Below are 26331 nucleotides of genomic sequence, written 5' to 3'. Positions count from 1 at the left end.
CGGCATATGTGGCCCCCATAAAGTGAATTTGAGAATTTGAGAAGTGTGCCAACGCATGAATAGAGAAGCTTGATGGCAGATCACATTGTATCGGTAGTGGCTGGACAGCGGCGGGTTTAGTCGATTTTGACATTCCCCCGCCTTGTGGTGTCACCCATGATTGACAGGAAGCTCAAGCAAATCACCTAGGTTTCGAAGGGGCTTCGTATCTTACAGATGGTATTTAGTCGCATGCTTGAACCAAGTTTCAGAATGAAGAGCTTCAACTCTTTGAGCTTTCAGGCTTGTTGGAATCTGCCTCCTGGAATAGCTTCTTCCTGTAGGCAATACAACAGCAGCAAGCACGTGCCATCGAACATCATCACTGACTCAAAGTCTCTGAGCTAGTGGTCTGAAGCGGGGCTTGAGGCTTACGGCATTTCAGTCTGAAATGAAGAGTTTAATGCAAAAGCCAGAATTGGTCGAATTTGCGGAAGATCGCAGGCCGTAACATGCTATCGCAGTACTGAAAATTGTCCAAATCGACGGACTACCTCTCAAGAATCATCATTGAGCATATAGTCCCATTCCTTGTCAAATCATTGCAGAGATAGCTCGATTATATCATCCGCAATCATGAACCAGGAACTCGGCGGCAATATGGGGCTCGGGCTTACCGGAAGTAGTCTTCCCCGAGGCCTAAACGTCAGGGTGCCACAGGGATGACAAAAAGACCGTACCCACATGTCCAGCGATCAAGTACAATTCAAGACAAATGATAGGCATTTAAGAAATACAGAAGGAGTTAGACGGACTCAGCACGGTTATCGCCGTGATGATGTGGTAAGCCGAGCTTATAAAGGTACCTTATGCCTCCACTTGTGTTTAGGATCAATCAAACCGTATCATGAGCATTAGAAAAATGGCCACCACGATTACTTCAACAATCAAGCTGGCCAGCGGGTACGAGATTCCTCGCTTAGGCTTTGGAGTATGTGATCAGCAATTGATGGAGATGTCGACGCCGAACTAATTAATCATCCAGGTCTACAAGACGTAATGACCCCGCTATAGCAGTTCCCCCCCGCGCCAGAGCTGACTTTCTCACGCAGCCCTCCAGAGGAAACAGAGCGATGCTGTCTCGATGCCTTCAAAGCTGGCTACCGCCACGTATGTTCTCCTCTTTCAGCACTAGCAGAAGGGAAATGACCTTGTTGACATATTCCCAGATTGATTCCGCCGCGGCATACCGCAATGAAGAAGGCTGCGGAAACGCCATCCGTGCATCGGGAATCCCCCCGAGATCAGATCTTCTTCACCTCCAAAGTCTTTGACATCAGCTATGACGCCGCCAAAGCGCAGGTCGATAAGAGCTTGGCGCTGTCAAAGCTGGCGTATATCGACCTGATGCTCTTGCACAAGCCTATGGGCGGTTCCGAGAATCGCAAAGGTGCCTGGAAAGCAGTAAGCCTTGCGAAACCGTGAATGAAAATCACTCTAGATGCTAAACCTATTTCCAAGCTGGTCGAAGCCGTTGAAGCCGGCAAAGTCCGGTCCATCGGGGTGAGCAACTATGGCGTCCATCACCTCAATGAGCTTGAGCAACACATTGCTGAGCTCGAGGCGGAACACGGCAAGGGTAAAGGGGGTGTGGTGAGTGTTCAACAGGTTGAGCTTCATCCGTGGTTGGCGCGTAAGGATATCGTCGATTGGTGCACGCAGCGCGGGATCGCTGTTCAAGCTTACTGTCCCATTGTGCGCGGGAATCGGTGGGATGAACCTGCGCTTCAGCGGCTGGTGAAGAAGTATGGAAAGACAGAGGCCCAGGTGTTGATTCGGTGGAGTCTGGATAAAGGTTTCATTCCGTTGCCGAAGAGTGTGACTCCATCGCGGATTGCGGCTAATGCGGAAGTGTTTGATTTTGCCTTGACTCCTGACGAGGTGAAGGGGCTGGAGACGGATGAATATAGTCCAGTGGCGTGGGATCCAACTGTGTCTAGGCTTGAAGATTAAGGTTTTTAGGTCAAACATCGGACGGGAGGAAATGGGTCCAAATTTGGTTCTCTTGTTTTTTTTCCTTTTTCTTTTAATTTCTTGTTTTTGTTTACTTTTTAATAGTTCGTAGCCGGCCTTCGACTTGACCGGTGAATCTATTTGATGACCGTGTGGCTTGTACAAAGACTGGAAATGGGCCCTGTTACATGACGTGTATGGCACAGGGCACAGGGCACAGGGCACAGGGCACAGGGGACAGGGGACAGGGCCAAATGCCTTCTAATCGCGCCTATCGAACATAGTAAACATCCCACGTCCCATGGACGCCACGGAATGCTTATTCCAGCGGGTTGCAGAAAGAGACAGGACTGGGGCGGGGTAGCCTCGTGGAGCTGAAGACGCCTAGAACCTCCGAGACTCGTCTGCTGACAGGACTTTGCTCTTGGTTTCCAACTCATCTGATGATGGAGGATCTCTTTTGATTTCTCTCTCTCTCGATTCCGGCGCTTTTACCATCAAACCGACTGCCGTCACTCTTCACTCATCTCAGTCTCTGCCCCCCCCCCTTACAGAGCCGCAGAGGCATGGAAAAGGTGAAAAGGCGCTTTTGTGCTGATGATTTCCAGAGAGGTACGACTTAGCCTCCTGCATGTCAGGTAGATGACGCGCTAATAGGCGACGTTTCCAACAGGACTCGAGGTTTTGGATGGGGAGATGGGCAAGGATGACTGGCTGATTGCTTTCGCACCCATCACACTCATCTCCACAGGAGGGTTCCTCGCGACCAATTTCTTTCACAACCGCGAAAGCACGGGTGATTTGGATTATCTTCTCGAGCCACAGTGGGCGAGCGATAACGATGTCAAGCGGCCGTTGCAGAATGCGATGATACGCACGGCAAACCAACTAGGATTTACCGAGGACTGGGTCAATGATGACATGGCATTCTTCATTCCCGAACAGTCTCAGGCAAGACTTATTCGAGATGGCAGAGGAGCAGAATATTGTTCTCTGGGAAGGGGCCAATCTACGGGTACTTGCCGTTCCACTGGAATATGCACTGGAACGGAAGCTTCGGCGCATCCACAATAGCAGGAAACACGTCAAGCGAGGATCGGACATTGTGGACGTAGTCGCGATTCTGAAGCATCTTCGGGTGCAGAATGCCGGCCCGTTGAGCAGGGAGCGTATCCGGACACTGAATATCTGCTCATTCGAGATGCCGCCGGACAGTACGACGATGAACGAGATCGCTTCTGCATATCGGCAGGAGCATGAAGAAGAGGCGTTTGACGAGATCTGCGCGTGAAGTATCTGGCCCTTGCATCCTTTTTCACACCGTGTAAAAGTGACCCGTGTTGGTCACGATATTCCTCTCTGCAAATGAAGGGTTTTCCCCACCTTCTTCGAGTACAAGTCTTCCTTGTGCATCTACCAATTCTCCCGGCAGATCTGTAATACACTCGGGGTCGAATGCGGGCACGGCGCGGGTCCAACGGGGTGCGGTTTCTGCCACGAATGGTGGAAGCAGATCCTCAAAGGTCTTGCGATATATATGCTTCCGCTTGTCTCTTCGCATCCCCACACTCATGCGCCAGTTGAAAGCCCTCGCCAGTTCCTCGGCGACACAGGCTAGAATGGCGTACCGCACCGGGTCGCAATCGCACGGGTCTGGGATCTGGCTGACTTTCCACGACCTCTCATTCTGGTAGAAGAAGTATTCCACCTGTGGGCCGATCGCATAGGGCTCACGTGCCACCATTGCTTCGTATATCCGATATAAAGCTCGAAGTGGGGTGTCTCGAGCGCGCCATATAGGGACGGAACTCATGTTGGCCAGGTCTGTTGTGGCTGCGCGGGAATCTAGGAGCGGGATGTTGTTCACCATGGTCTTCAGAGGCACCTGGTCGGGAACGCGGAAGTGCCATGTTGGAAATGGCCAGAAGAGGCGAAGCAGGGCGAGGACGGGGTACTTGTGTCGATGGCCAAGACGGACAAGGCTGGTTCGTAGTCGAAGGGGTGACTCAAGATCGTAGAAGAATCGACGCACTCGCATCCACCAGGTGATATGAGACTTTGGGCGATGCCGCACCATTCTGCTAAAGAGCTTGATTAACCTTCAAGGCTATAGATGACATGGTTGGGTCTCAATGTTTTGTTCGTCTTGAGAATCTCGGTAAAGTGAGCATCCGCGATCTATCCGCTATTCCCGATTTAGAAGGTTGGTGCCTGACCACCAGGGCAGCACTAGAGTCAGGCTTCCACGAAGTATGCAATCCTTCTTCTAATGCAAATCCCCAAGGCAAAAAAACATTCCGCTCAATATCTTGCTCAACATCTGGTTAAAGCTCTATTTCACGAGGTATATTCGATGTAGTATATCAGCACCGGCGAAGGGCATTAGGGACGAAACCTGGTATGAAGGTCCACTCGCCGTTCCTCGTGGTCCGAATCTCACCTGTTTACGCTCATCATTTTTACTTTCTGCTCACCACTGATCTATTCTTGATGTCTAAACTATCGAATATCGTTGACATTTTAAAATCCATCTTTCCCCTGATACTGTAGTTCAGACGTGACACCATCGGAAGCCTCAGCCAACCAGCATCCCACGTGGAGCGGTAGCTGCTCATCCCATGTGAATCCAGGGGGCGCTCCTGATTTGGCCACATAAACATTCCATCAACATCCCCTCTTCAGGACGACATTCCTCTCAGGTCCAGTGAGCGACACATGCCGGGTTGAACTATGGGGATTGAAGGAGCGTGCTTTGTTTTAGTGCGCATATTAGCGTGTTGAGTACATGCCACTCTTGGCTTTGGGTATCAAGTGTCATTCCATGTGCTCCATACACATGGAATGACTTGTGGGCTACACACGCTCCGGAGCCTTCATCATTTATCTGGTGCCTTTGACCCCCCTCTGGACTAGATTGAGTGCTAGGGCAGTGCAGCATGATGCGTGTACATTATTTCGTACAGTCTTTGTCATATATTGGAGAACTGACTGTGCTGTCGATCTTGCTTCATTCTAGTAACTGGATCCAAAGGAAGCTAATTCATGCAACCTGATAACTAGTCGTAGACTGAGGGGCCTTTTTATTCGCGATAGTGCCCACGTCTCGAGATTTGAATTATTCTCGTAACGCCCGTGGAGCAACGCTCACAATGAAGTACTCACGAACATTAACGAGTCTGTCCCTGCTGTCTTCTTCCGCAGCAGAAGACTTGACCAAGCATGTCAATGTCTTGTCAGTTCTCTTATGTGTCATGTCGGAATATGCTACTGATAAAATGAAGTATGGGAACCCAAAACGGAGGCAATGATTTCCCCGGGGCTGCAAGACCTTTTGGCATGGTCAAGCTAGGCCCTGATCTGCTGCAGTCCGGCACAGATTCCTATTCGGGCTATCTTGCGAATGGAAATTTCTCTGGCTTCAGTATGATGCATGAGCAAGGCACCGGTGGAGCTCCCAAGTATGGCACTGTCTCACAGCTGCCGTTGGTCGGCAACATCAGTGACCCGTTGTCCAATATCACCGTATCTCGAAAAGAATCAGATCAGGGTTCTGTTGGGTACTACAAAGCCCAGACTGGGGACGGTGTTGATGTCGAGCTCAGTGCTTCAGCGCGAGCGGGTATGTATCGATATACGTTCCCATCGGGTTCTCAAGGTAATGTGTTGGTGGACGTCTCACATGTCTTGCCTTCTTTCCGTGGACAGGGTCTTGGTCAAAACTATATGGGCGGCAATCTGTCTATCTTTGCAGATGGTCACTACGAAGGCTCTGGAGTCTATGATAACGGATGGAATGAAGCTCCAAATTGGACAATCTATTTCTGTGAGTTTTGATTGCAGCGAAACTATGCAGTATCTAAGACTTGGCTAGGTGGGTACTTCGACTCGTCGGCAACAAGCAACAAGACATACACAGCGACGGGCGCGGACAAGAGTGTTGAACAGCCACATGGCTTTGTGACATCTTCCTCTAGCTCCACTCGAGTGGGTGGGCTGTTCTCGTTCAGTGACAATGAAGTCGTCTCCCGCGTGGGAATCTCTTGGATTTCCACAAAGCAGGCCTGCGACAATGTGAACCGCGAGATTCCCGAGGGCACGAACTTTGATTCTGTGGTGGACGATGCTGTCCTAGACTGGAATAGCAAGGTCTTGTCTAAGATCACCACGACTAATGCCAACGACACTAGCCTCAGTCTACTGTACACTTCGCTATACTTTATGCATCTGATTCCGACCAACCAGACCGGCGAAAACCCCGGTTGGAAATCATCTGAACCTTACTATCAGGACATATTCACGTTCTGGGTCAGTCTCGCCAGCCACATCATTCATCATATTCTAATTGCATGCAGGACTTATTCCGCTGCTCCACATCTCTGATGCAGGTTCTACAGCCCACTGCCTATGAAGAGCAGATCCGGTCACTAATTGACATCTGGCGATTTGACGGCTACCTACCTGATGCACGGTCATCTAATTATAACGGCCGCACCCAAGGTGGCTCCAATGCCGACAACGTCCTCGCAGATGCATACGTCAAAGGCGTCCGGGGTGCAGTCAACTGGGAAGACGGATATAAAGCTATGGTCAAAGACGCCGAAGTGACCCCCGCCAACTACCCCGTGGACCCAATGTCCCCCGACTCTTCCACCCATCAAGGCCGAGGAGCCCTCCCAGACTGGCTCAGCTTAGGCTATATTACGCCGACATACAACCGTGCCGTCAGTCGGGCCGTTGAGTATGCCTACAATGACTTTGGGTTGTACCAAGTTGCCTCAGGGCTGGGGAAAGACGACGATGCACGCAAATACCTCAACCGGTCGCGCAACTGGCGCAATCATTGGAACTCGGACCAGACTTCGCTTGGATTTTCTGGGTTTGTGGTACCTCGTAACCGCAGCGGTTTCATCGATGTGGATACCTTGAATGCCGGTGGCTACTGGACAGACCCCTACTACGAGGCTAGTGCCTGGGCATATTCGTTTGCAGATGTGCACGACATGAAGGAGATGATCAAGATGATGGGAGGGAATGACACAGTCTTGCATCGGCTAAATACCATGTTTACAGAGGGCGCTAGTGGATCGAGTGGGACTATCTTTGATCCCACCAACGAGCCGTGCGCCTCTCCTTTCTATATTCAGTGGATATGGCTAACATGCATGACAGAATGTTTAATCTCCCCTATCTGTACCACTTCATTGACCGACAGGATCTGTCGGTAGAGCGGTCCCGCAAGGTGGCCAAGAGCGACTATTCGACTGGAGTGGCTGGTCTACCGGGTAACAGCGATGCCGGAGCTATGCAGACCTGGCTGCTTTGGAACATGATCGGTCTGTACCCGATCACGGGCCAGACAACCTTCCTGATCCATTCACCTTGGTTCGGGTCGATGACCATTAACCTTGGTGATGGCAAGAAGCTGCAAATCACGGCCACAGGGGGCGATGGTAATGGCGACAGCAACATCTACGTTCAAAGCCTTAAGGTCAACGGCCAGGTATGGAAGCGGAACTGGTTGACCTGGGATAATGTCTTTGCCAAGGGAGGAACGCTTGAGTTTGAGCTTGGGCCGACCGCAGTCAACTGGACCAGCGGCGAGCTACCACCGAGTCCTGCATCGGAGTAGAGTGTATCTTTTCATTTCTTCCTAGTTTTTGGCCATGTTGTTGTGCCTGATGTCTGTTGGGTGTTCAACAGCCCCAAAAGGAGGGGGGTGGGATCGATGATATCATCGCATTTCTCAACCTCGCTGGTCGCGTTTGAGTATATTGATCGGGTCAGTGAAGTCATTACTTGAACTGAGAGGAGTAGCCCAGGCATTACCATGATCTGAGTCTTCACCGAGATACCAGTCGCATAGTAAAGGTCGAGGCGGGCCCGTTAGCTGCGAGGTTGCACAGGCCAGGAACGGCGGGGGATAGACGGTTCCGGCACCAGCGATAGATTCAGGTACATAGGCCCTGTCGCGAGAAATGGCGATGTACAGCCTGTGGGATGTCAGGATATCACCTCAATCAGATCAAACCTCTCTGAGTATCATAAATCTATAAGCCATTCGAGACTGCCAAAGTTGAGCGCAAAGCTGTCCGAGCAGAAAAAAAAAAACAAGGAAAGCCCAGAACGCGGAGGCCCGAGCTCCCCGCATCTCCACCTCGCCATCGCAGCTTGCCAATCACTACGGAATAGCTGGTCTTCCCCTCCCCTTTCCCTTGAGCTTTTCATTTTGCTTTTCTTCATCTATCTGCAAAATGTCTTCCATACAAGAAGCAATCGATTCGAGCCCGGCTGATGGCACAGGTATGTTCAGACCATCCGCCCTGTGAATGAACTCTACTCATTGCAATCCAGGCGTCCTCAAGCTCGATCCGTGGCTGGAACCTTTTACAGACGTGCTGAAGCAGCGCTACAGCTTGGTCAAGAAATGGGCCAATGCTATCGACGAGTCAGAGGGGGGACTGGATAAGTTCAGTAAGGTGAGAAGATGGCTCAAGCTCTGAGACTTTCAGAGTACCCACCAAGGTGGGCAGGTAGACTTGATAGTTAACAGTTGAACGCTCTTGCAGGGCTATGAATCTTTCGGTCTCATTGTCCAGTCAAATGGGGATATCTCCTACCGCGAGTGGGCACCCAATGCTGTGGAAGCATCGCTGGTCGGTGACTTTAGTACGTTCCACCTCACCTCAGCAAACACAAAATCACCATACTAAGACGAGCAGACAACTGGGATGTCAATGCCAATCAGATGAAGAAGAATGCCTTTGGTGTATGGGAAGTGACGGTTCCGGCGCAAAACGGAGCTCCGGCGATTCCTCATGAGAGCAAGATCAAGGCAAGTGACGACCCGCGAGCAACTGTGACGAGCCGTTATTAATCTAGTCAACAGATTACCATGGTGCTCCCTAGCTCTGAGCGCATCTACCGAATCCCAGCATGGATCAAACGAGTCGTTCAGGATCTCAACGTCTCCCCCGTCTACGACGCAGTCTTTTGGAACCCGCCCGCCAACGAGCGATACCAGTTCCAGCACCCGCGACCCAAGAAGCCCGAGAGTCTGCGAATTTACGAGGCGCACGTCGGTATCTCGTCTCCTGAGACCAGAGTCGCAACCTACAAGGAGTTTACCAAGAACATGCTGCCTCGTATCAAGTATCTGGGCTACAATGCCATCCAACTCATGGCCATCATGGAGCATGCTTACTATGCCAGCTTCGGCTATCAAGTGAACAACTTCTTCGCTGCTAGCAGTCGCTACGGATCCCCCGAGGACCTGAAGGAGCTCATTGATACCGCCCACGGCCTGGGCTTGGTGGTTCTGCTGGACGTGGTGCACAGCCACGCGTCGAAGAACGTGCTTGATGGTATTAACGAGTTTGATGGCTCTGACCATCTCTACTTCCATGGAGGCCCGAAGGGTCGTCATGAATTGTGGGACAGTCGTTTGTTCAACTACGGTAACCATGAAGTGCTGCGTTTCTTGCTGAGTAACCTTCGATTCTGGATGGAGGAGTACAAGTTTGATGGCTTCCGCTTTGATGGTGTCACTAGCATGCTTTACCTGCACCACGGCATTGGAACGTACGTTGATCTTCTCCCGTCTTTCTTGTTCTCTGTTAACCATTCCGTCTAGCGGCTTCTCTGGTGGATACCACGAGTACTTTGGACCCGGTGTCGACGAAGAGGGCGTCACATACCTGACCCTCGCCAATGAGATGCTGCACAAGCTCTACCCAGACTGCATCACAGTAGCAGAGGATGTATCTGGAATGCCAGCACTGTGCATCCCCCACGCTCTCGGCGGCCTCGGATTCGACTACCGTCTCGCTATGGCCATCCCAGACATGTACATCAAGCTTCTGAAAGAAAAGTCCGACGGCGATTGGGACATGGGCAACCTAACCCACACCCTGACCAACCGCCGCCACGGCGAGAAGACCATTGCTTACGCCGAGAGCCACGACCAAGCGTAAGTCCACCGCTGCCCAATTCATACAACACATCTAACCCATAGTAACAGACTGGTCGGCGACAAGACCCTAATGATGTGGCTCTGCGACAAGGAAATGTACACTCACATGTCCGTCCTCACAGAGTTCACCCCAGTGATCGAGCGCGGCATGGCCATGCACAAAATGATCCGCCTGATCACCCATGGCCTCGGAGGCGAGGGCTACCTCAACTTCGAAGGCAACGAATTCGGACACCCCGAATGGCTCGATTTCCCCCGTGAAGGAAACGGCAACTCCTTCTGGTACGCCCGGCGCCAGCTAAACCTCACCGAAGACAAGCTGCTCCGCTACCACTTCCTGAACGACTTTGATCGCGCAATGCAACTCACCGAACAGAAGTACGGCTGGCTGCATGCGCCCCAGGCGTACATTAGCCTGAAGCATGAGGGCGATAAGGTCGTTGTCTTTGAACGGGCGGGCTTGTTGTGGATCTTCAATTTCCATCCTACTAATAGCTTCACGGATTACCGGGTGGGTGTTGATGTCCCAGGGACCTATCGGATTGTCCTCGACTCGGATGATCCGGCCTTTGGGGGCTGGGACGCAATGTTAAGGACACGAGGTTCTTTACGACTGACATGCCATGGAACGGAAGGGGGAACTTCGTGCAGGTTTATCTGCCGACGAGGACTGCGTTGGTTCTTGCGCTGGAGGAGACTCTGTAAGGGTTGATTGGACTTTTGTCGGGCCCTTATGGTTCAACATTATTTGTGAAGGTAGACTGCATAGTTGGAACCAGATTGTGTTTAGCCAGTACTTATAGTGGTACACGCCGACGTAAGCGATATGATGATGTACTCTCTGCATCCTGTAAAGCTCAAAAATCCGGTGATGAGCTTATCCTGATGGAGGTGTCTCGCAGCAGGTTACTTGGCAGCTCCCGCGGGGGAGGTGGCCGGCAACACTGTAAAATACGAGGGCATAAGAAGTGAAACTACCACTCTAGAAAGTACCAAAGTCGCGATCTAGCATCTATAAAGGAAAGACACACGACGGATGAATTGACACAAAGGAAATCCGATTGACCAGGATATTTAGGGTTGCCTGAAGGGGCCATGGGTTTTCAACTCTAAATACACAATAATGAAACACGCGCCAGCCAGGGGTGTCCAGCCGGGCTTAAAAAGACCAAGAAATCTCATCAACTCGCTCAGTTAGACATGTTCGTCCCTCTCACATCCACCAAATCTCCCATGGTTCCTTTTCCTCACTCACCAACTCAAGTCTTCCCGATCCGGGGGGTCCAGTCAGTCCATAAGCCTCTCCGTTTCCAGATAGAAGCCTAGATCGACCATGTCAAGTGCAGATCCCCAACACGAGACGTTAAAGAACAGAAAGTGACAATCAAATCCTTTTCTTTTCTTTTCTCTTTCGGGATCGAGTACTGTACACGCAATCGAAAAGGGAAAATGACGTCGGAGGCGGCGCACGACGCATGTCCGAACAAAGGATATTTGATCCAGACCACAGAGAACAGTAACGACAAAGATGAAGGGGCAAAGACAAAGAATTGTGGGCGTGAAATGGTTGGACAGAGGGGACGCCGCTAGCTAGCAAATGACAAAATTACATTTAGGCCGATCCCTCGAGCTCAGCCAGAATCTTCTCACCCTTGGCGCGAGCAGACTCAATATCACCAACCATGTAGAAGGCGGCCTCGGGGAGGTCATCAGCCTCACCGTTGATGATGGCCTTGAAGGAGCGGACAGTGTCCTTCAAGTCGACGAGCTGACCCTCGATACCAGTGAAGACCTGAGCGACAGCGAAGGGCTGGGACAGGAAACGCTGGAGCTTACGGGCACGCTCGACAGTGAGCTTGTCACTCTCGGACAACTCGTCCATACCAAGAATGGCAATGATATCCTGGAGGGACTTGTACTCCTGGAGCATCTGCTGGACACGAGAGGCGGTAGCGTAGTGCTCCTCACCGATGATACGGGGGTCGAGCATACGGGACTTGGAGTCGAGAGGGTCGACAGCGGGGTAGATACCCAACTCGGAGATACCACGGGACAAGACAGTGGTGGCGTCCAAGTGAGCGAAGGTGGTGGCGGGGGCAGGATCAGTCAGATCGTCAGCGGGGACGTAGACGGCCTGGACGGAGGTAATGGAACCCTTCTGGGTGGTGGTGATACGCTCCTGCATCATACCCATGTCGACGGCCAGAGTGGGCTGGTAACCGACAGCGGAGGGGATACGACCCAGCAGGGCAGACACCTCGGAACCGGCCTGGGTGAAACGGAAAATGTTGTCAATGAAGAGCAGCACATCCTGACCCTCGTCGTCACGGAAGTACTCGGCGATGGTCAGACCGGTGAGGGCGACACGGGCACGGGCACCCGGGGGCTCGTTCATCTGACCGAAGACCAGAGACACCTTGGAATCACCATCAAGCTGGATGACACCAGTCTCCTGCATCTCGTGGTACAGATCGTTACCCTCACGGGTACGCTCACCGACACCACAGAAGACGGAGTAACCACCGTGAGCCTTGGCGATGTTGTTCTAGACGGATTTGAATTAGTTTTGCATGTCAAATTAAAGCGTCCGACCAAAGCGGTAGAAACTCACAATCAACTCCTGAATGAACACAGTCTTGCCGACACCGGCACCACCGAACAAACCAATCTTACCACCACGGGCGTAGGGGGCGAGGAGATCGACGACCTTGATACCGGTGACGAGAATCTCGGCAGAGGTGGACTGATCAACGAAGGCCGGGGGCTCGGCGTGAATGGGCTTGAACTGAGTAGCCTTGATGGGACCACGCTCGTCAATGGGGTCACCAGTGACGTTGATGATACGGCCCAGGGTGCCGGCACCGACGGGGATCTTGATGGGGGCACCGGTGTCGTGAGCGGCAACACCACGGGACAGACCCTCGGTACCTATTCGTAGCAATTGATGTTAGAAAAAGGTGGTGAGGTGGTGAGGGTGTCGGGCCGACCGGGTGAGCGGGTCCCCCCTTCCGATGAAAGGGGGGACGACGACACGGTGGCTTGACAACCCAGCAGGGAGAGGATAGCTTACCGTCCATGGCAATAGTACGGACGACATTCTCACCCAGATGTTGCTAAAAGGAACGGGTTAGCTTGCTTAGGTCGGGGGAAGCTGGGGCGTCCAATCAGAGAGCACGTACGGCAACCTCGAGCACGAGCTTCTGTCCGTTGTTCTCGGTTGTAACGGCGTTCAAAATGGCAGGGAGCTTCTCGCCATCGAACTTCACTATAATGCGGCGAATAGCGAGTCAGATATTGTCCAGGAGATGAGATTGAGATCGATTGCGATGGGTTTGGAGATGGATTGGGGACCAGAAAAAAAGATTTTCGCATCCCCCAACATCCGTCGCTAGGAGGAGATTCAGAACACGTACCGTCGACGACGGCACCAATGACCTGGTGGACGCGGCCAGTCAAAACGGCGTCGGTGCTGGCGAGGCGAGCAGACAGGGCAGGCAGAGCATTGGAGCGGAGAGGCTGGAAAGCGCGAGCGACGGGAGTCGGCCGGGCAAGTGCAGCCCTCCCGAAGGTCCGGGCGAGACCGCTGTGGGAAAAACGAAGTCAGAGGAGAGTCCTAGATGAAAAAAAGGAAAAAGATGAGATGGAAGGTCAGCAGTATGGGGCATACCTCTTGAACATGATGAAGGTGTTGAAGAGCGAGGTGGTAGGGGACAAGGGTTTTGGATGGGGGGAGGAAAAGAGGGAAGAAGGAGGAAGAAGAGGTTGGTGGACTCTTTGCACGGGAACTGGGCGGACTTAACCTTTCCGGGGCGGTTTTGCCGATGGTCCCGTGATGAACCGACGGTGTTTTCGTACAATCAACCTCTTATATTTGAATCAAGACATGATAGTACATGGCGGCTTTTTCTTAATTTATCCCCTTCTATCCTCTCTTTCCTTACTGATGATACAATCTCTTGTCGTGGTGGCGGCCTGGGTGCCGTTGCCTCCCGTTGCTAGGGACATTCGCGCACTCTCACCGGCCCGCTTGGCGCCCGGATGCGCTAATTACCATACCTCGACCTAACATACCTCGAAAAACATGAAAGTGTATTGATCGAGTACAGACCAGATGCATCATCACTCTTTTTATCCATTGACCTGAACTAGGAGACGTGGTGCTGCTTCCTACCTGCAGGGGACCTGAGCTGTCCCCGGGCAGAAATCTCTGACGTGTTGCTCGGGAGCCCCCCCCCCCCCCAAAGCCGTCCATCCGCGCTCTGTTATGAGCGCTCTGAAACCTTGGGGAGCTCCCACACATCTCGCACAAGCTCTATAGCCATGTAAAAATAGTAGCAAGATCTACACCAAACGATTTATGCACACCGTACCTCCTCAATTACATGCAATGCCTATTGTCGATACGGCTCAGCTGGGCAGGGGTTCTCCGCACCGCCGCTGCAGGTTCCGAATCTCTCCGGACGCACCACGCCAGAAGCAGGACACAGACATCAGGACACATGGACCGCCTACGCCATCAGTATTCAAGGGAAAAAAACAACATATTTCTCTATGGCTACAAAAGAGATACATTGATTATAGCACAGTACGGGATACACGCATTTTCGGATGCTTGTCGACCAAAAAGACAGACTCGGTAAACAGCTCAGATCGGTTCCGGTCGGGGGCCCATCATGCGAGCAGATCGCGCTCGCGTCAGTAGACTTATGCCCCAAAGGGAAATCCTCAGGGTACTCTGATGGATGTGCGACAATCGAATCCCAGCCCCGCTCAAAGCCGACGGCTGCACGCTGTTCACCCTCGGGCTTCTAGCCCACCTATTGCTTCTCGGCGGGAGGGCTCTGGACGAAGCCTTTGCCCTCGTACTCGGGCTTGCTGACGCCGTGAATGGGGTTGATCTTTTCGGCCTATAGGAGTGAAGCTTGTTAGGATCCGATATATGGATGGGTGTGGTTGCGGTTGCGGTCGCGGTCGCGGCGGTATCAGGCTCGCGCGGCCAAGCATGGAGGAGTGTACTTACCTTGGCGTATTCGTTAGAGGCCTCCTGCCACTCCTTGGACATGGTCTTGGGCAAGGGCTTGCCGAAGAGGTGAATAACGTAGAAGACACCGAACGAGGCGAGGGTGAGCTGGGCCACCTTGAAGAAGATCTTCCAGCCCTCGCCCTTGGGGGCCTGGGCACGGGGGCCATGGGGACCGAAGGCGATCCAGTAAGCTAAAGAGCGAAAAGAAAAAGATATCAGCACGCCGAAGTAGGAAAGAATTGACACTGGGTTCAATATCTGAGATGCCTCAAACTTCACCCTCGGAAGACGCAGGATACGACGAAATCGACTCCCAGCAACGAATTTCATTACACAATGGACAGTACGTACCGGCCTTCTTCTCATGGAGGGTCATCTGGTTCCAATCAACCTTCATACGGTCGCGGAGGTTCATCCACAGCTCGGCCTGCTCCTGAGGGGGCATAGCCTCCCAGCGCTTCTCAATACCGGCGAGGGTGGGGTTTGAGATGGCATGGTCGGAGGAAAAGCGAGTCTGCAGGGTGTTCACGGCGGCAGGGCCAGCGCGGAGGGTGGCCGGGGTGCGAGGCACAGCGCGAGCGACGGAGCGAAGAAACATTGTGCGGCAGGTGGGAGGTGGTATCACCACGTCGAAATCGAGTCAATTGGGTAGATCAGGGGATTGCCGGAGGTCAGCAAAGTCTGGGACCACGGACGGACTCGGTCTGGGGGAGGAGAGAGTGGAGGGGGTGGTGATGGAGAAAGAGGTGAATCTTGTGGTTTGAGGTGGAAAGTCGAGTATCCGGACTAGCGTCTGAACTGGGTTTGGCCGCCCTCTGATTGGCCCTGGACCCAACCCGGCCGTCGGCTGCCAGTGACAAGCTTCATCATTCTCAGCAGGATCACCTTGGGTATATCATACGATGCTGGAAGGCTACTTTGAATCCTAGTGGCTATACTATCATCAACGATACCAAATTGGGCTATAAGATACCGGCTGAGCAGCACAACTTCCATCCCCCACGTCTGCGCCTGTTGTCATCCTCCCCTCGAGCCTCATGTACCACCACTAGATATTCAATAAATCAATTTACATACGCCAGATGAAGTGAACAATAGTCAGTGTCAAATTTATTTTCAAGCCGCGGAATCTATCCAGTAGGCAGCAGGAAATCAGTACCGGCAACCCCGAATCCCTGCAGGTCATGATACCACTGATCACACTAGAGACAAACAGCCAAGTCGTAGCAGTTTTGCATTGCAACTAGGAAGAAGAACGAGGAGAAGGGGGGGAGAAGGTAAAGGATCGTGCCGTGGCGCATTCGAGGTCGAACCTCTGATCGCGAGGCCCGGGCCCAGCCGGCGCCGTCAAATAGAGTCAATCTATTTGCCAGCCTTGCCACCGCTGGCCTCGTTCAGAACGTGCTTCCACTCAATATCGGACTTGTCGTCGGCGTGGAGGGAAGTGGAAACGTTGAGTGCGCTCTTCAGGGGCTCGCGGGTGCTGGCGTAGATCATGGACCACTGTATATGGATCAGCGGCGGTCTTGCGAGACGAGGCTGATATAGAACTTACCAGAGTAGGGGTCTCGCTGGGCACCCAGGAGATGAAGATGATCTTGCTTCTGTAATCACGAATCATGGTCAGAGGGGGCATATCCTGCCAGCTGCGGAAGACACCTAGAGATCGAGAGATCGAAATCTGAATGTCGGGGAATAACGCACCGCTTGCCCTCGCCACTACCAAGGTCGTACTCGACGTCGTAGACGGCAAAACGGGGCATGGGGGAGCCGTTGGCATTTTTGGCAGCATCGAGCTTGCTGCGGAAGACCTCGTAGTCCTGGTCGTGGCCAACCTCGTCGACAACAACGCTCTTCTTGTCGTCGGAGATCTTGTAGATGATGAACTTGGTCTTGCCCTTGCTCAGACGGAACTCGTTGAATGCAGTGATGCACTCATCCTGAACCTGAACACTGCATATCGACTATCAATATCGAGGTCTAGAGGGGGTGAGAGGGGTCAGGGGGTTTTGTCGTACCCAGATGCGAGCTGCACAAGAACAACATTAGCCTTTGGCGACGGTCTGAAATGGAATCTCTGGAGTAACATACAGACATGATTGCTTGTGGAGATGAAAGAAATCAAAAAGACGACCGGTCGCCTAGGCTGGCACACGATGTCAGTTGCGGAATTCGCAGAATCTGGTGGCCACGAGGCGCCCGGGGTGTTCGCCGTCAATGCCGACGGTAGTAGTCAGTGAGTAACTTACAGAGAAGCAGGTACAAGGGAGAGAGGGGCAATGATGAGGAGTGATGGGGAGGAGGCGGAGGGGTCGTTGCCCAGGTGTTGCGATGGTGGTGGGGGGGGCCGCACGTGATGCCGCAACACCTATGCCTGGTAAACAATGCGGGCTGACAGTGGTCTCGGCTGTCTTTTTATACATCTGTTGACTTGTGTGCAATTCTAAATGGCTTAGGCATCTGCGATTACCATCTTAGGCATCTAACACGGTTGTCGTGGTCTGAATGTCCTCACGTTCGTCTCACTCCACCTCCGCAAGCATCGGCAGTAGGGGGTCATTGAAGATCACACCACCGGCATACCTTTGATGGGGCCTGCATGACATTTACAGCAGCTTACGGGGCTTACTTTTGAGGCTCCAGTCTTTTTGAAATGCCCAACCCGGAGAGTCCAGGTACCTAAGAGGGCGCCTGCAGGCTAAAATGGGACTCGACCCCTAACCATGGGACTGTCCGCCGACCACGTCAGTGCCCCTCCATATTCCTATCAGGCCCACAAAATTGATACCTACTTCTATCCGCGACACCTGTACTCCCTCGGGTGATCTCTGCTGTTGAAGTTGAATTTCGAATATCATTTCCATATTCTTGAACATTCGATGCCGACAAATAGATCCAGGAACTGAAAACATAGCAGCCTAAGCCTTGGGCGCCCACTTAGCCCTTGTCCTATCAGCAACAGCTTTCTCATCGAAAATGAAGTTAACACTCTCGTGAGCAACGGTAGCCTCCGCCCAGCGCTTGAAGCGCGGCGACTTCTCCAGCAGAGCAGGCAGCTTCACGCTGACCAGACCATGCTCGGGCTTACTGAAGCCAAGAATGCGCAGCAAGAAGGAGCCCGTTTGGACCTATTTCAATCAGTATAAATTTCATCATGACACGAACAGCATGCGGAAAGGGACCGAAAGACATACCTCGGCCAAAGTCAACTTATCACTACCACCGAAGAAAGGACCTTTGCCCTCAGTATCGGCCAGTAAGGGCTCAATTTCCTTCACGGCAGCAGCAACCAATTCCTCGGCGGCGGCATCGCGCTCTTCCTCCGAAGCTGCCTTGATGCTGGTGAAGAAGTACGGCACGACCTTGCTGAAGAAGGCATCGACGAAGAAGGCGACGCGGGCACGGTACAAAGCATTCTCAGAGGGACCGGACGGCGGGAGGAGGTGAGATGGATGGGCGTCGGCGATGAACTGGGCCACAATGCCAGACTCGGTAATGATATTTCCGTTATATGAGAGACTGGGGACCAGGCCACGCTGTATGGCGATGTTAGTGATGTGCCTGAACTCGCCGCGGGAGGTCTTGATACACCTATGCAGTGATACTTACCGGGTTGACCTCAAGGTACCAGGGCTCGCGGGGAGTGTTCAGGTCAATAGTGACTTCTTCGTAGTCCAAGCCGGTTTCTTTCAGCGCGATATGGGCTCGATGTGCCCAAGGGCAGCCGCGATTGGTGTAGAGGGTGATCTTGGGCTGGGACATGGTTGTTGGCTGTAGGAGGGATCGAAATTAAAAACTAGACAGTGATGAGAAGACGCAATGATTTATGCTATCACGGAATGGTGGGGGGGGTTCTTGGATTAGTAAATATGGCGAAATCGTTCCCCGGGATTCTGTAGCCTAACGCCGAGCCGGGTGAGTAATGACGGGAAGGTGGGGAGCGGATCTTCACTTCGGGAAAGTTGGTGCAATGCAAACTTCAGATGTTCATTGCAAGGTAAGATTCAAATCTAATTATGTACGTACATTAATGCTTGCATTATATGTGTCTGATAACCCCCAAAAAGACCATTTCACCGGAGTATCACACGGGAAAATTGTCATGACCGCGGAGCTCAACAGCTGGGTATCGTGTACATGAAGAAGATAGAATAAGGTCAAGACCAGCAGATAAACGACTTGCTTCATTTGAGCCCGTCGCACCAGCGTCGGGTTTCAGAAGTAAGGGTAAAAAAAGAAATGAAAAGGAAAGTGACGAGCAGATCGATCGCCGTATAATGGGGGTATATAGAACACGATAAAGAAAAATTGGAAACGCATCGGATAACCTCAAAAGGTCGTCGGGCGGCCAGCCTAAGAGTGGAAAAGAAAAGGACAGGTTGAACTCTCACGACGCTGGTACGACGAAAGAGGATGCTGCACACGCTTGTCGTCAGGGCGTCATCTCGCATAAAACAAGGGAATTCTCTCCCTAGTGCTTCAGATTTCGTCTTCCTCCTGCATTCCCCCGTCGATAATTTTCCGCCAATGTTGGGGCAAACAGATGCAGACCAGTGGGAATGCCTTGATTTCGCCAGAAGTCGCAGGAGAGGAGACGGGTCGGCGCGAGCCATTGGAGACACCGCTATCACGCTGCTCGCGATGGCAAATGTCATAGTCCTCAGCCCGCTCATTAAGACGGACACCAGTAGCCCAGCCGTCATCCCAGATCCCGATGACTTTCAACATGTCACCACGATCAAGCTCGAACTCATCGCCCGCTCGGGGAGAATAGGCCCAGAGCGCAGCAACCTTGTCGCCGGGATGAATATCATCTTGGGAATAATAGTCGCGGAAGTATGACATCTGCTCCGACTGACCACTTGTGAAGCCTTCAGGGGAAGAATATTGATTCGCGGTGCCCGAGAGGGGTGAGCTATCACTGTCCAGTCCAGCCAGAGCAGAGCTACTCGATAGCGACCCATGACGCTTTCCGGTCACTGGAGGTATCCTCCTGGACATGGCTCCAGGGCTGGCACCCAGGGCTTCTGAGTCAGAGGAATCACTGGCATACTTTGCACCGCCAAACATGGCACCCGAAGTTCGCGAGTAGGCTGGGGAAGACGTGCTGGGCATCTCACGCAAGGCAGACATCCGAGCAACGCGACCACCGGGAACCATAGTGACGTTGTTTGTGGGAGTCAACGGGCTATCCATCTGTTGCATAGGTGGAGAGACGCCTTTGCGCTGCGGGTTTGGTTGGTTCAATCCCCCGTCGTTCTGGGTCTGGCGACGTCGGCGACCGCACAAGAATAGCAAAGCGGCCAGAGCAGCCAAAATTGCAGCGCCTACCACAGATCCAATTACAATTCCTGCAATCGCACCCCCTGACAAGCCCTTATGACTGGCGCCGGCGCTGGCAGCCACGGTGGTTGTCACGATCGGCTGAAGAGTTGCAGTGGAGGCAGGGATGCTGACACCCTCGCAGCGAGTGGTCGCGTTAGAGCTCGAGCAGCATGTATCGGTCGAGTTGGGAGAGCTGGATGAGCAGTAGGTGCAGAGGCCCACAGTGTTGGAAGCAAAACCACAGTTGTTTGGCTCGTTGGTGGAACCTTCGACACAACTCCCAGTGAGCGAACCGGATGGGTTGGAGCAGATCGTGAAGTCAGATCGGATTTGAGCCATGTATTTCATGTCGATGCTCGTGCAGAGATTTTTGTTGATCATAATCTCCTGTTCACTGGTCGCATAGAGCGCGCAGCTCTCTGCGCACAGGGGCTCCGAGACGTCATCAGACAAGTTGCACGAATCTTTGGAGCTCTGAATGAGGCCACTACAGATGACGCTGGTGGTGTATTGGGCATAGTAGTCATTTAATGCACTGGAGTTGTAGCCCACGCATCCCAAAAGGTCGACATATCTACGCGTTTTAGTCTCTCCCAGCGTAAGCTCCATTGCGGTGGTGACTTACTTGGCGGTGACCAGGGTATTTTGGACGTAATTTTTAAGGGACTCGTCGAATGAGGTGATATTGGAAACGTTTTGAAGCCATGGGCTGCGCGATTGGGTCAGTAATCTCCTCGCGTCCATTTGCCGTATGCGACTTACAAGTCCGCGTATTGAGTTGAGTTTAGTGACACTGAGGCGCTACTCCAGGCAGAACAGGCGCTGGAGTCCGATAAAGAGAGGCAGTCGGACATTTTGAGGCGGAATCTTCGGCAAACTCCTCTGGATATCTCCGAGGAATACTCGCGGAATGTGTCACGACTGAGATCAGGAAGGTACGAAATTACACGGATCGCATGTCTGCGCAATTGACCCAACGATTTCCGATTCCGCGCGAGAAGATGAACCCCCCGGTCACACACCGAAAGTGTCTCAGGTGAGAAAGAAAGTGCCAAAGGAAAGTAAACGAATGACTGGGGCGAACAGTTGCCGTAAACCCGGGAAGGATAGATCAATGGAGCCCTGGAAGCGCAAAGAACCGAAGAAATCAAAGAGGGAATGGTGATGGGAAATCGATGACCAATCGAGAGGAGATAGAAGAGACGAGTCGACGTGAGAGATGAGAAGTGGTCTGGGCGTATGGGACCTACGATTTTAGGGGGTGGACGAACTACTCTGAGACGAGGGTCTTAGCGTCCCCAAGGCTGGGAAATACACCAAGCTTGGGCCGTAACCGTACCGGGTCTTACCAGGGCCATCAAGGGGTTCATAAGTCCCGACGTCCCTGACTCCATTAGTTTCGAGGGATCGTAGGCGCCCCCGGTTATTTTTACCGTTCACTACTTATTCTATGTGTCCGTGAGGAATGACAACGGTCGCACCCTCGGTAGAGAGCTTCTACCGTGCCGTTCCTGTCCAGGCTATCCCCGACCTGTTCCTGGCGTGAATCATCCTCCACTCATCGTGCGACCTACGGACCCATCGGGCGATCGCTATCACCCGCCCCGTTTCACGAATTTTCTTGACTCGTAATCTTCCGCCTTGCATAATGCAAGTGTTGAAGTTCATACAGCATACAGCCGTACTGGAAAATGTGAGCTATCGTTCTGCGAGGGCGTCTATACCTAAATAGAGGGACAGGTGCAACCGATGAAGTGGGGAGTGTGTGCTTCCGAATATTGTGAAGATCTGAAAGTCCACCCCGCGGGCTGGAATCATTGCCCGACCAGTCGGCCATCTCACGCGAGACCATGCTAGTCCGAAACCTGCATTCGATGCCGAGGGATCATTTGCACAACGGTTTCCACTAAGTAGTTGATAGCAGTCGAAGTACAGATAGTAGTCGGTTCCAGACACAACCCATGGAACACCGGTCATGTGATCAACGTCATCTGATCGCAGGCTACCATGAAGGTCGTCGCTGGGAATGTAAGACCCATCGAAGCCTTCTGCACGTCAACGTCTCCTTGATAAACTTTCATTCTGCTCTCAGATCAATATCGACCCGATTTCTACGTCTCTGCAAGTGATAGAGCACAATATCCTTTCCTGGAGCCATGTGTAGCTCCGACATCTTCCTGGCCGTGTTGGCCGTCTTCTTCCCACCCATCGCCGGTAACCCTCACTTCCCCGCCTCTAGCACGACAATCCCATGAATCAACCCGCTAATTCATCTCTTTCCCCCATAGTTTGGATCAAGGCAGGTCTCTGCTCCGCTGACTCCCTCATCAACATCGCCCTCTCTCTTCTCGGCTACGTTCCCGGTCTCATTCACGCATGGTACATTATCCTCAAATACCCAGACCCCGACTACGACGATGCAGCCTATGAGCCTATCCCCGGTGGCTCCAGTCAGCGTCGCGATCTTGAAGATGGTCGCGTGACCTACTACTACTGTCTCACACCAGCCTCCCCAAAATCCCACCCAACGCGGATACGGAACCGTGGACCAGCAACCACGTCCTCAGGCTGATGCTTCCAGCCACCCGCAAGGTGAAGGCGGCAGCAGCCACGCGCCCCCCACCTACGCCGAGGCTGTGAGGGGTGACAACAAGGTGCAGACCCAAGACTGAAGAGAGACAGTTGGACCGTGCCGTCTACCCGCCACTTCACCGTGGTCCTTGCCATGCGCTTGTCTGCGTAGGCTTACCCTGAATGTATCCTGCACGCGAGACTCTTATGACTTTGACGATGGACATGTTCTTTTGTAATTTTGACTCCTTTTGTTATCAATACGCTTCTCCATGCTGGGCCTCTGTGTGGGCTTCCGGTTGCAATATAGGATATAGTATTGATATGAAGAGATAAATAGCCACTGCTTTCTGAAAGATGGGGGTTAGGCTGTTTCATGCCTGGGCTGGAGAGCGACCCGGAGTCTTCGAATAATACCAGTGGAGTTTTTGGTCTGTTGTGCAATATGTAAAGGTTTCAAGGGTTCAAGATTTCCAATCTAGCGAACTGGGTAACGTAGAAGTTATAGCTTTATATTACCTTACACGTTGGTTCTCATTTGTCTAGACATTTGGCAAGGCAGATAATTGACATGAATTAAGCTGGGACAGTATCCAACCGCACAGCAATGACAGTCGACGTAACCCCCGGCTCAGTCACAAACACCGTGGCCATGGCAGATGAGCAGGTCTTCTCACCCGGATACACGGCCACATACTCGGTCGGCATCTCTGTTGACATGGGAGTAATCTTTTCCCAGTCTGCTTGAAATGCCGCCAAATGAGCTCAACCGGTGGCCGATCAAGATTTCTATGTTTGGCATCCCATGTACGATCCTGGTTCTCAGCCAGATGCCTGTCTAGCGCCTGATTGAGGAAATGAACTCAAAGCGCCATAGAAATTGGATCTTCGGTTCTTTCTCGACCTCGTTCTGGGCATCTCTCTAACGCTTATGTAGATCTCTTCTTTCTTTTTTGTTTTTTTTCTCTGGACGTCAGCCTTTCAGCTACAAATAAGTCCGAGGAGATGGTTTAGGTTCACTATTCGGTAATGTTTGTAGCCGTGGTGCGGTTGCAGAAGGCATTGACTTGTTGGGAACCCACGTGTCGCATAATATATAGCGAACTAGAAGCACGATCATAATTTTGACCATAAGCTGTATTCTCCCGGGGTCGAGCAATAGAAACAAAGTGCTTCAAATCCAACCAAATCATCGAATGGAAACTTGTCAGCAAGTTGAACGGTGTAGGTAGATTACTCTCCATAAAAGCGTGTACCCATCTGATAAGCGGTTGCCCGAGCTCGCTCCGAGACAATCCTCTTCCGAGCCGGCGTTCTCGCTCCCAACAACCACCTGGGCACTCCCTCCGGCGCCAGGCACTCGACTCGGTCATGCAGTCCATGCCATTGCTGTTCCGACAATCGCTTCGGTCCAGCATAAACATCACACGAACCACCTCCACCCGAGTGCGAGCTCCATTCCGCCCGACAGCTCCGACAATCAATCCCGTTAGACCGGCCTCGCGGACCTTCTCCGTGTGCCTACAATGCCAATTCCACCGGCAATCATACATATACTCACCTCTCGACGATAAAGATAAGGCTAGCAATGATGCCGACAGGCTAGTTCAGGCAGTGCGGCAGGCGCCTGAGGCGGTTGTCATACCGGAGGTGGATGCGGGGGCTGCTCGGCCAAATTCCTCTGGGGAGAATGATGAGGTTATTCGGGATTCTCAACCCGTCGCAAATGAAAAGGCATCTTTGGATCAGGAAGAGCAGCCTCGCAAAGAGGAGAGCTTCAGTGCCGACCGTCTAAAGAGCGGAGGTCTCCCTTCATACTTGGAGAGCCGACGGTCTCAAATGTCGAAACAATTCAGTACGATGATGGACAATCTACAGTCCAATGTCTTTGTGGCTGGTCAACGTCTAAACGACTTTACGGGTTACTCTGAGATCGAGGCCCTGAAGAAAGAAATCCATATTCAAGGTGCGTCTATAATGTGAAGACGCCCAAGCTTGAGACTAATATTTTCATTTCACTAGAGGACCGACTCCGTGAAGCTCGTGCACATGTCCGACAAGCAAAGGAAGACTACACAGCCGCGATTAATCGCCGCTCGAACTCGCAGCGCGAGGTGAACGAACTCCTGCAGCGCAAGCATGCCTGGTCTCCAACCGACCTGGAGCGGTTCACACTCCTCTACCGTAATGATCACACCAACGAGGTCTCCGAGGCAGAGACTCAAGAAGCATTGTCTCGGGCTGAACGCAAGGCCGAAGAAGCGGCTGCGTCGCTGAGCAAGTGTATTCTTTCGCGTTACCACGAAGAGCAGGTGTGGTCGGACAAGATCCGCCGCATGTCGACTTGGGGTACCTGGGGTCTTATGGGCATGAATGTTCTCCTGTTCCTGATCTTCCAGATTGCGGTTGAGCCCTGGCGCCGGCGCCGGTTGGTCAAGGGATTCGAAGATAAGGTTGTCGAGGCCTTGGAGAAGGAGAAGGCTTTGAACCATTTCGCTGCTCAAGGCAATATTCCTGCATCTGTCCTGGCCCCTGTTCTTCCAGAGGTCATTGACTCTACCCTCGAAACGTCTTCCACTGAATCTGCAGGAACAGTTGTTCCTGCTGTAGAGACGAGTATCCCTTCGCCTGCGGCCACCACTGATGCTTCGCCCGCACCCGCTACTGATGCTGCGCCTGCTGCCAATAGCATGGCTAGCGAGTCCTCATCTCTCTACTCCCGCCTCTCCTCCATCTCTTCTTCACCACTGTCTCTTGGATACTGGCGGCAGGTTTCCGATGAGCTTTTCAACATGCGCAGCATCACCATTTCGCAGCATGACATGACCATGGTGGCTGTTCAAAGCGCCGCAGCCGGTGCAGCCATTATGGGTCTACTGATCGCTATACTGAGGCCTCGGTAAAGGCCCTGGCTTGAGCATGTAAACTTGGACAGGGTAAGAGGATGTTCAGATTTCCCTCTTTTGATCCCTTGGCTGTGCGAGATTTGACTTATAGATTAGTGCTTGAGTCACTATTTGTACAGAGAAGAAAAACATACTTGGGTACCGGACCCGTGTATCAATATATTGAAATTTTCCTGTAAGGCTCGTACATGAAGAGATGCATAATGCTCACGTATATCGCTATATTGACTCTAAATCCCGAACTCTCGAGGAAAATTTTGGCAGCATGTGGAGGCAAACAAAGGAAAATTCATGACTAGGCAATACACTGGCAATATAGAACACAAGTATGTACTCAAGGAGACCGCTGTGCAAGTCGAACAGTCCAGACAAGAACCTGAAGGAACTGAACACCCACTTGGCAACGACTCGAGACCGAGGACACAAAAAAGGGTAAAGAAAGAGGCTCATTTTTGTCCATATTAAAACACGGTCTCTTAATCTTGGCAAGACACACAGCCGCTCTGTCTAAAACGGAAAAAGATCACACAAACACATACACAGAC

At 52.3% G+C, this 26331-nt stretch overlaps 12 protein-coding genes across 12 annotated transcripts; 6 read left to right on the top strand and 6 right to left on the bottom strand.

Annotated features, from left to right (window-relative positions):
- Positions 1-901: 901 nt before the first annotated feature.
- Positions 902-1992, top strand: N7477_003435 (aldo/keto reductase family protein; the record flags this gene model as incomplete). The annotated part of the gene is made up of 4 exons (XM_056965098.1): positions 902-970; positions 1100-1149; positions 1209-1443; positions 1501-1992. 4 exons carry the CDS (start codon positions 902-904, stop codon positions 1990-1992), a joined length of 846 nt encoding a protein of 281 aa, XP_056825051.1.
- A 566-nt stretch (positions 1993-2558) lies between these two features.
- Positions 2559-3283, top strand: N7477_003434 (uncharacterized protein; the record flags this gene model as incomplete). Its single annotated transcript, XM_056965097.1, has 3 exons — positions 2559-2604; positions 2666-2901; positions 2960-3283. The coding sequence occupies 3 exons, from the start codon at positions 2559-2561 to the stop codon at positions 3281-3283; spliced, it is 606 nt and encodes a 201-aa protein (XP_056825050.1).
- A 24-nt stretch (positions 3284-3307) lies between these two features.
- N7477_003433 (uncharacterized protein) lies at positions 3308-4069 on the bottom strand (the record flags this gene model as incomplete). Its single annotated transcript, XM_056965096.1, has 1 exon — positions 3308-4069. One exon carries the CDS (start codon positions 4067-4069, stop codon positions 3308-3310), a length of 762 nt encoding a protein of 253 aa, XP_056825049.1.
- A 1072-nt stretch (positions 4070-5141) lies between these two features.
- On the top strand, positions 5142-7621 carry N7477_003432 (alpha-1,2-mannosidase family protein; the record flags this gene model as incomplete). Its single annotated transcript, XM_056965095.1, has 5 exons — positions 5142-5224; positions 5274-5815; positions 5864-6297; positions 6345-7111; positions 7162-7621. The coding sequence occupies 5 exons, from the start codon at positions 5142-5144 to the stop codon at positions 7619-7621; spliced, it is 2286 nt and encodes a 761-aa protein (XP_056825048.1).
- Positions 7622-8243: 622 nt separating this feature from the next.
- N7477_003431 (1,4-alpha-glucan branching enzyme GLC3) lies at positions 8244-10666 on the top strand (the record flags this gene model as incomplete). The annotated part of the gene is made up of 8 exons (XM_056965094.1): positions 8244-8292; positions 8344-8468; positions 8559-8658; positions 8712-8824; positions 8879-9570; positions 9623-9958; positions 10010-10549; positions 10597-10666. 8 exons carry the CDS (start codon positions 8244-8246, stop codon positions 10664-10666), a joined length of 2025 nt encoding a protein of 674 aa, XP_056825047.1.
- A 907-nt stretch (positions 10667-11573) lies between these two features.
- On the bottom strand, positions 11574-13639 carry N7477_003430 (F1F0 ATP synthase subunit beta; the record flags this gene model as incomplete). The annotated part of the gene is made up of 6 exons (XM_056965093.1): positions 11574-12506; positions 12573-12889; positions 13032-13074; positions 13141-13226; positions 13375-13544; positions 13629-13639. 6 exons carry the CDS (start codon positions 13637-13639, stop codon positions 11574-11576), a joined length of 1560 nt encoding a protein of 519 aa, XP_056825046.1.
- A 1139-nt stretch (positions 13640-14778) lies between these two features.
- N7477_003429 (cytochrome c oxidase subunit IV family protein) lies at positions 14779-15582 on the bottom strand (the record flags this gene model as incomplete). The annotated part of the gene is made up of 3 exons (XM_056965092.1): positions 14779-14868; positions 14982-15175; positions 15336-15582. The coding sequence occupies 3 exons, from the start codon at positions 15580-15582 to the stop codon at positions 14779-14781; spliced, it is 531 nt and encodes a 176-aa protein (XP_056825045.1).
- A 764-nt stretch (positions 15583-16346) lies between these two features.
- Positions 16347-17081, bottom strand: N7477_003428 (actin-binding ADF family protein; the record flags this gene model as incomplete). The annotated part of the gene is made up of 5 exons (XM_056965091.1): positions 16347-16487; positions 16540-16630; positions 16689-16937; positions 17003-17013; positions 17076-17081. 5 exons carry the CDS (start codon positions 17079-17081, stop codon positions 16347-16349), a joined length of 498 nt encoding a protein of 165 aa, XP_056825044.1.
- Positions 17082-17902: 821 nt separating this feature from the next.
- N7477_003427 (glutathione S-transferase family protein) lies at positions 17903-18746 on the bottom strand (the record flags this gene model as incomplete). Its single annotated transcript, XM_056965090.1, has 3 exons — positions 17903-18112; positions 18179-18520; positions 18594-18746. The coding sequence occupies 3 exons, from the start codon at positions 18744-18746 to the stop codon at positions 17903-17905; spliced, it is 705 nt and encodes a 234-aa protein (XP_056825043.1).
- A 717-nt stretch (positions 18747-19463) lies between these two features.
- On the bottom strand, positions 19464-21163 carry N7477_003426 (SH3 domain protein; the record flags this gene model as incomplete). The annotated part of the gene is made up of 3 exons (XM_056965089.1): positions 19464-20883; positions 20935-21018; positions 21072-21163. 3 exons carry the CDS (start codon positions 21161-21163, stop codon positions 19464-19466), a joined length of 1596 nt encoding a protein of 531 aa, XP_056825042.1.
- A 1302-nt stretch (positions 21164-22465) lies between these two features.
- On the top strand, positions 22466-22981 carry N7477_003425 (putative stress response RCI peptide; the record flags this gene model as incomplete). The annotated part of the gene is made up of 3 exons (XM_056965088.1): positions 22466-22523; positions 22598-22788; positions 22817-22981. 3 exons carry the CDS (start codon positions 22466-22468, stop codon positions 22979-22981), a joined length of 414 nt encoding a protein of 137 aa, XP_056825041.1.
- A 1270-nt stretch (positions 22982-24251) lies between these two features.
- Positions 24252-25783, top strand: she9 (putative mitochondrion biogenesis protein (She9); the record flags this gene model as incomplete). The annotated part of the gene is made up of 2 exons (XM_056965087.1): positions 24252-24846; positions 24903-25783. 2 exons carry the CDS (start codon positions 24252-24254, stop codon positions 25781-25783), a joined length of 1476 nt encoding a protein of 491 aa, XP_056825040.1.
- Between the last annotated feature and the right edge of the window lie 548 nt (positions 25784-26331).

This window comes from Penicillium maclennaniae (assembly GCF_028827695.1).
Source record: "Penicillium maclennaniae strain IBT 15551 chromosome Unknown utg000003l:1.0-5670915.0:1.0-5674809.0, whole genome shotgun sequence".
In the NCBI taxonomy this organism is placed as follows: domain Eukaryota; kingdom Fungi; phylum Ascomycota; class Eurotiomycetes; order Eurotiales; family Aspergillaceae; genus Penicillium; species Penicillium maclennaniae.
Note: the sequence above shows the minus strand (reverse complement) of the source record. Positions and strands in the feature narration are given on the sequence as shown.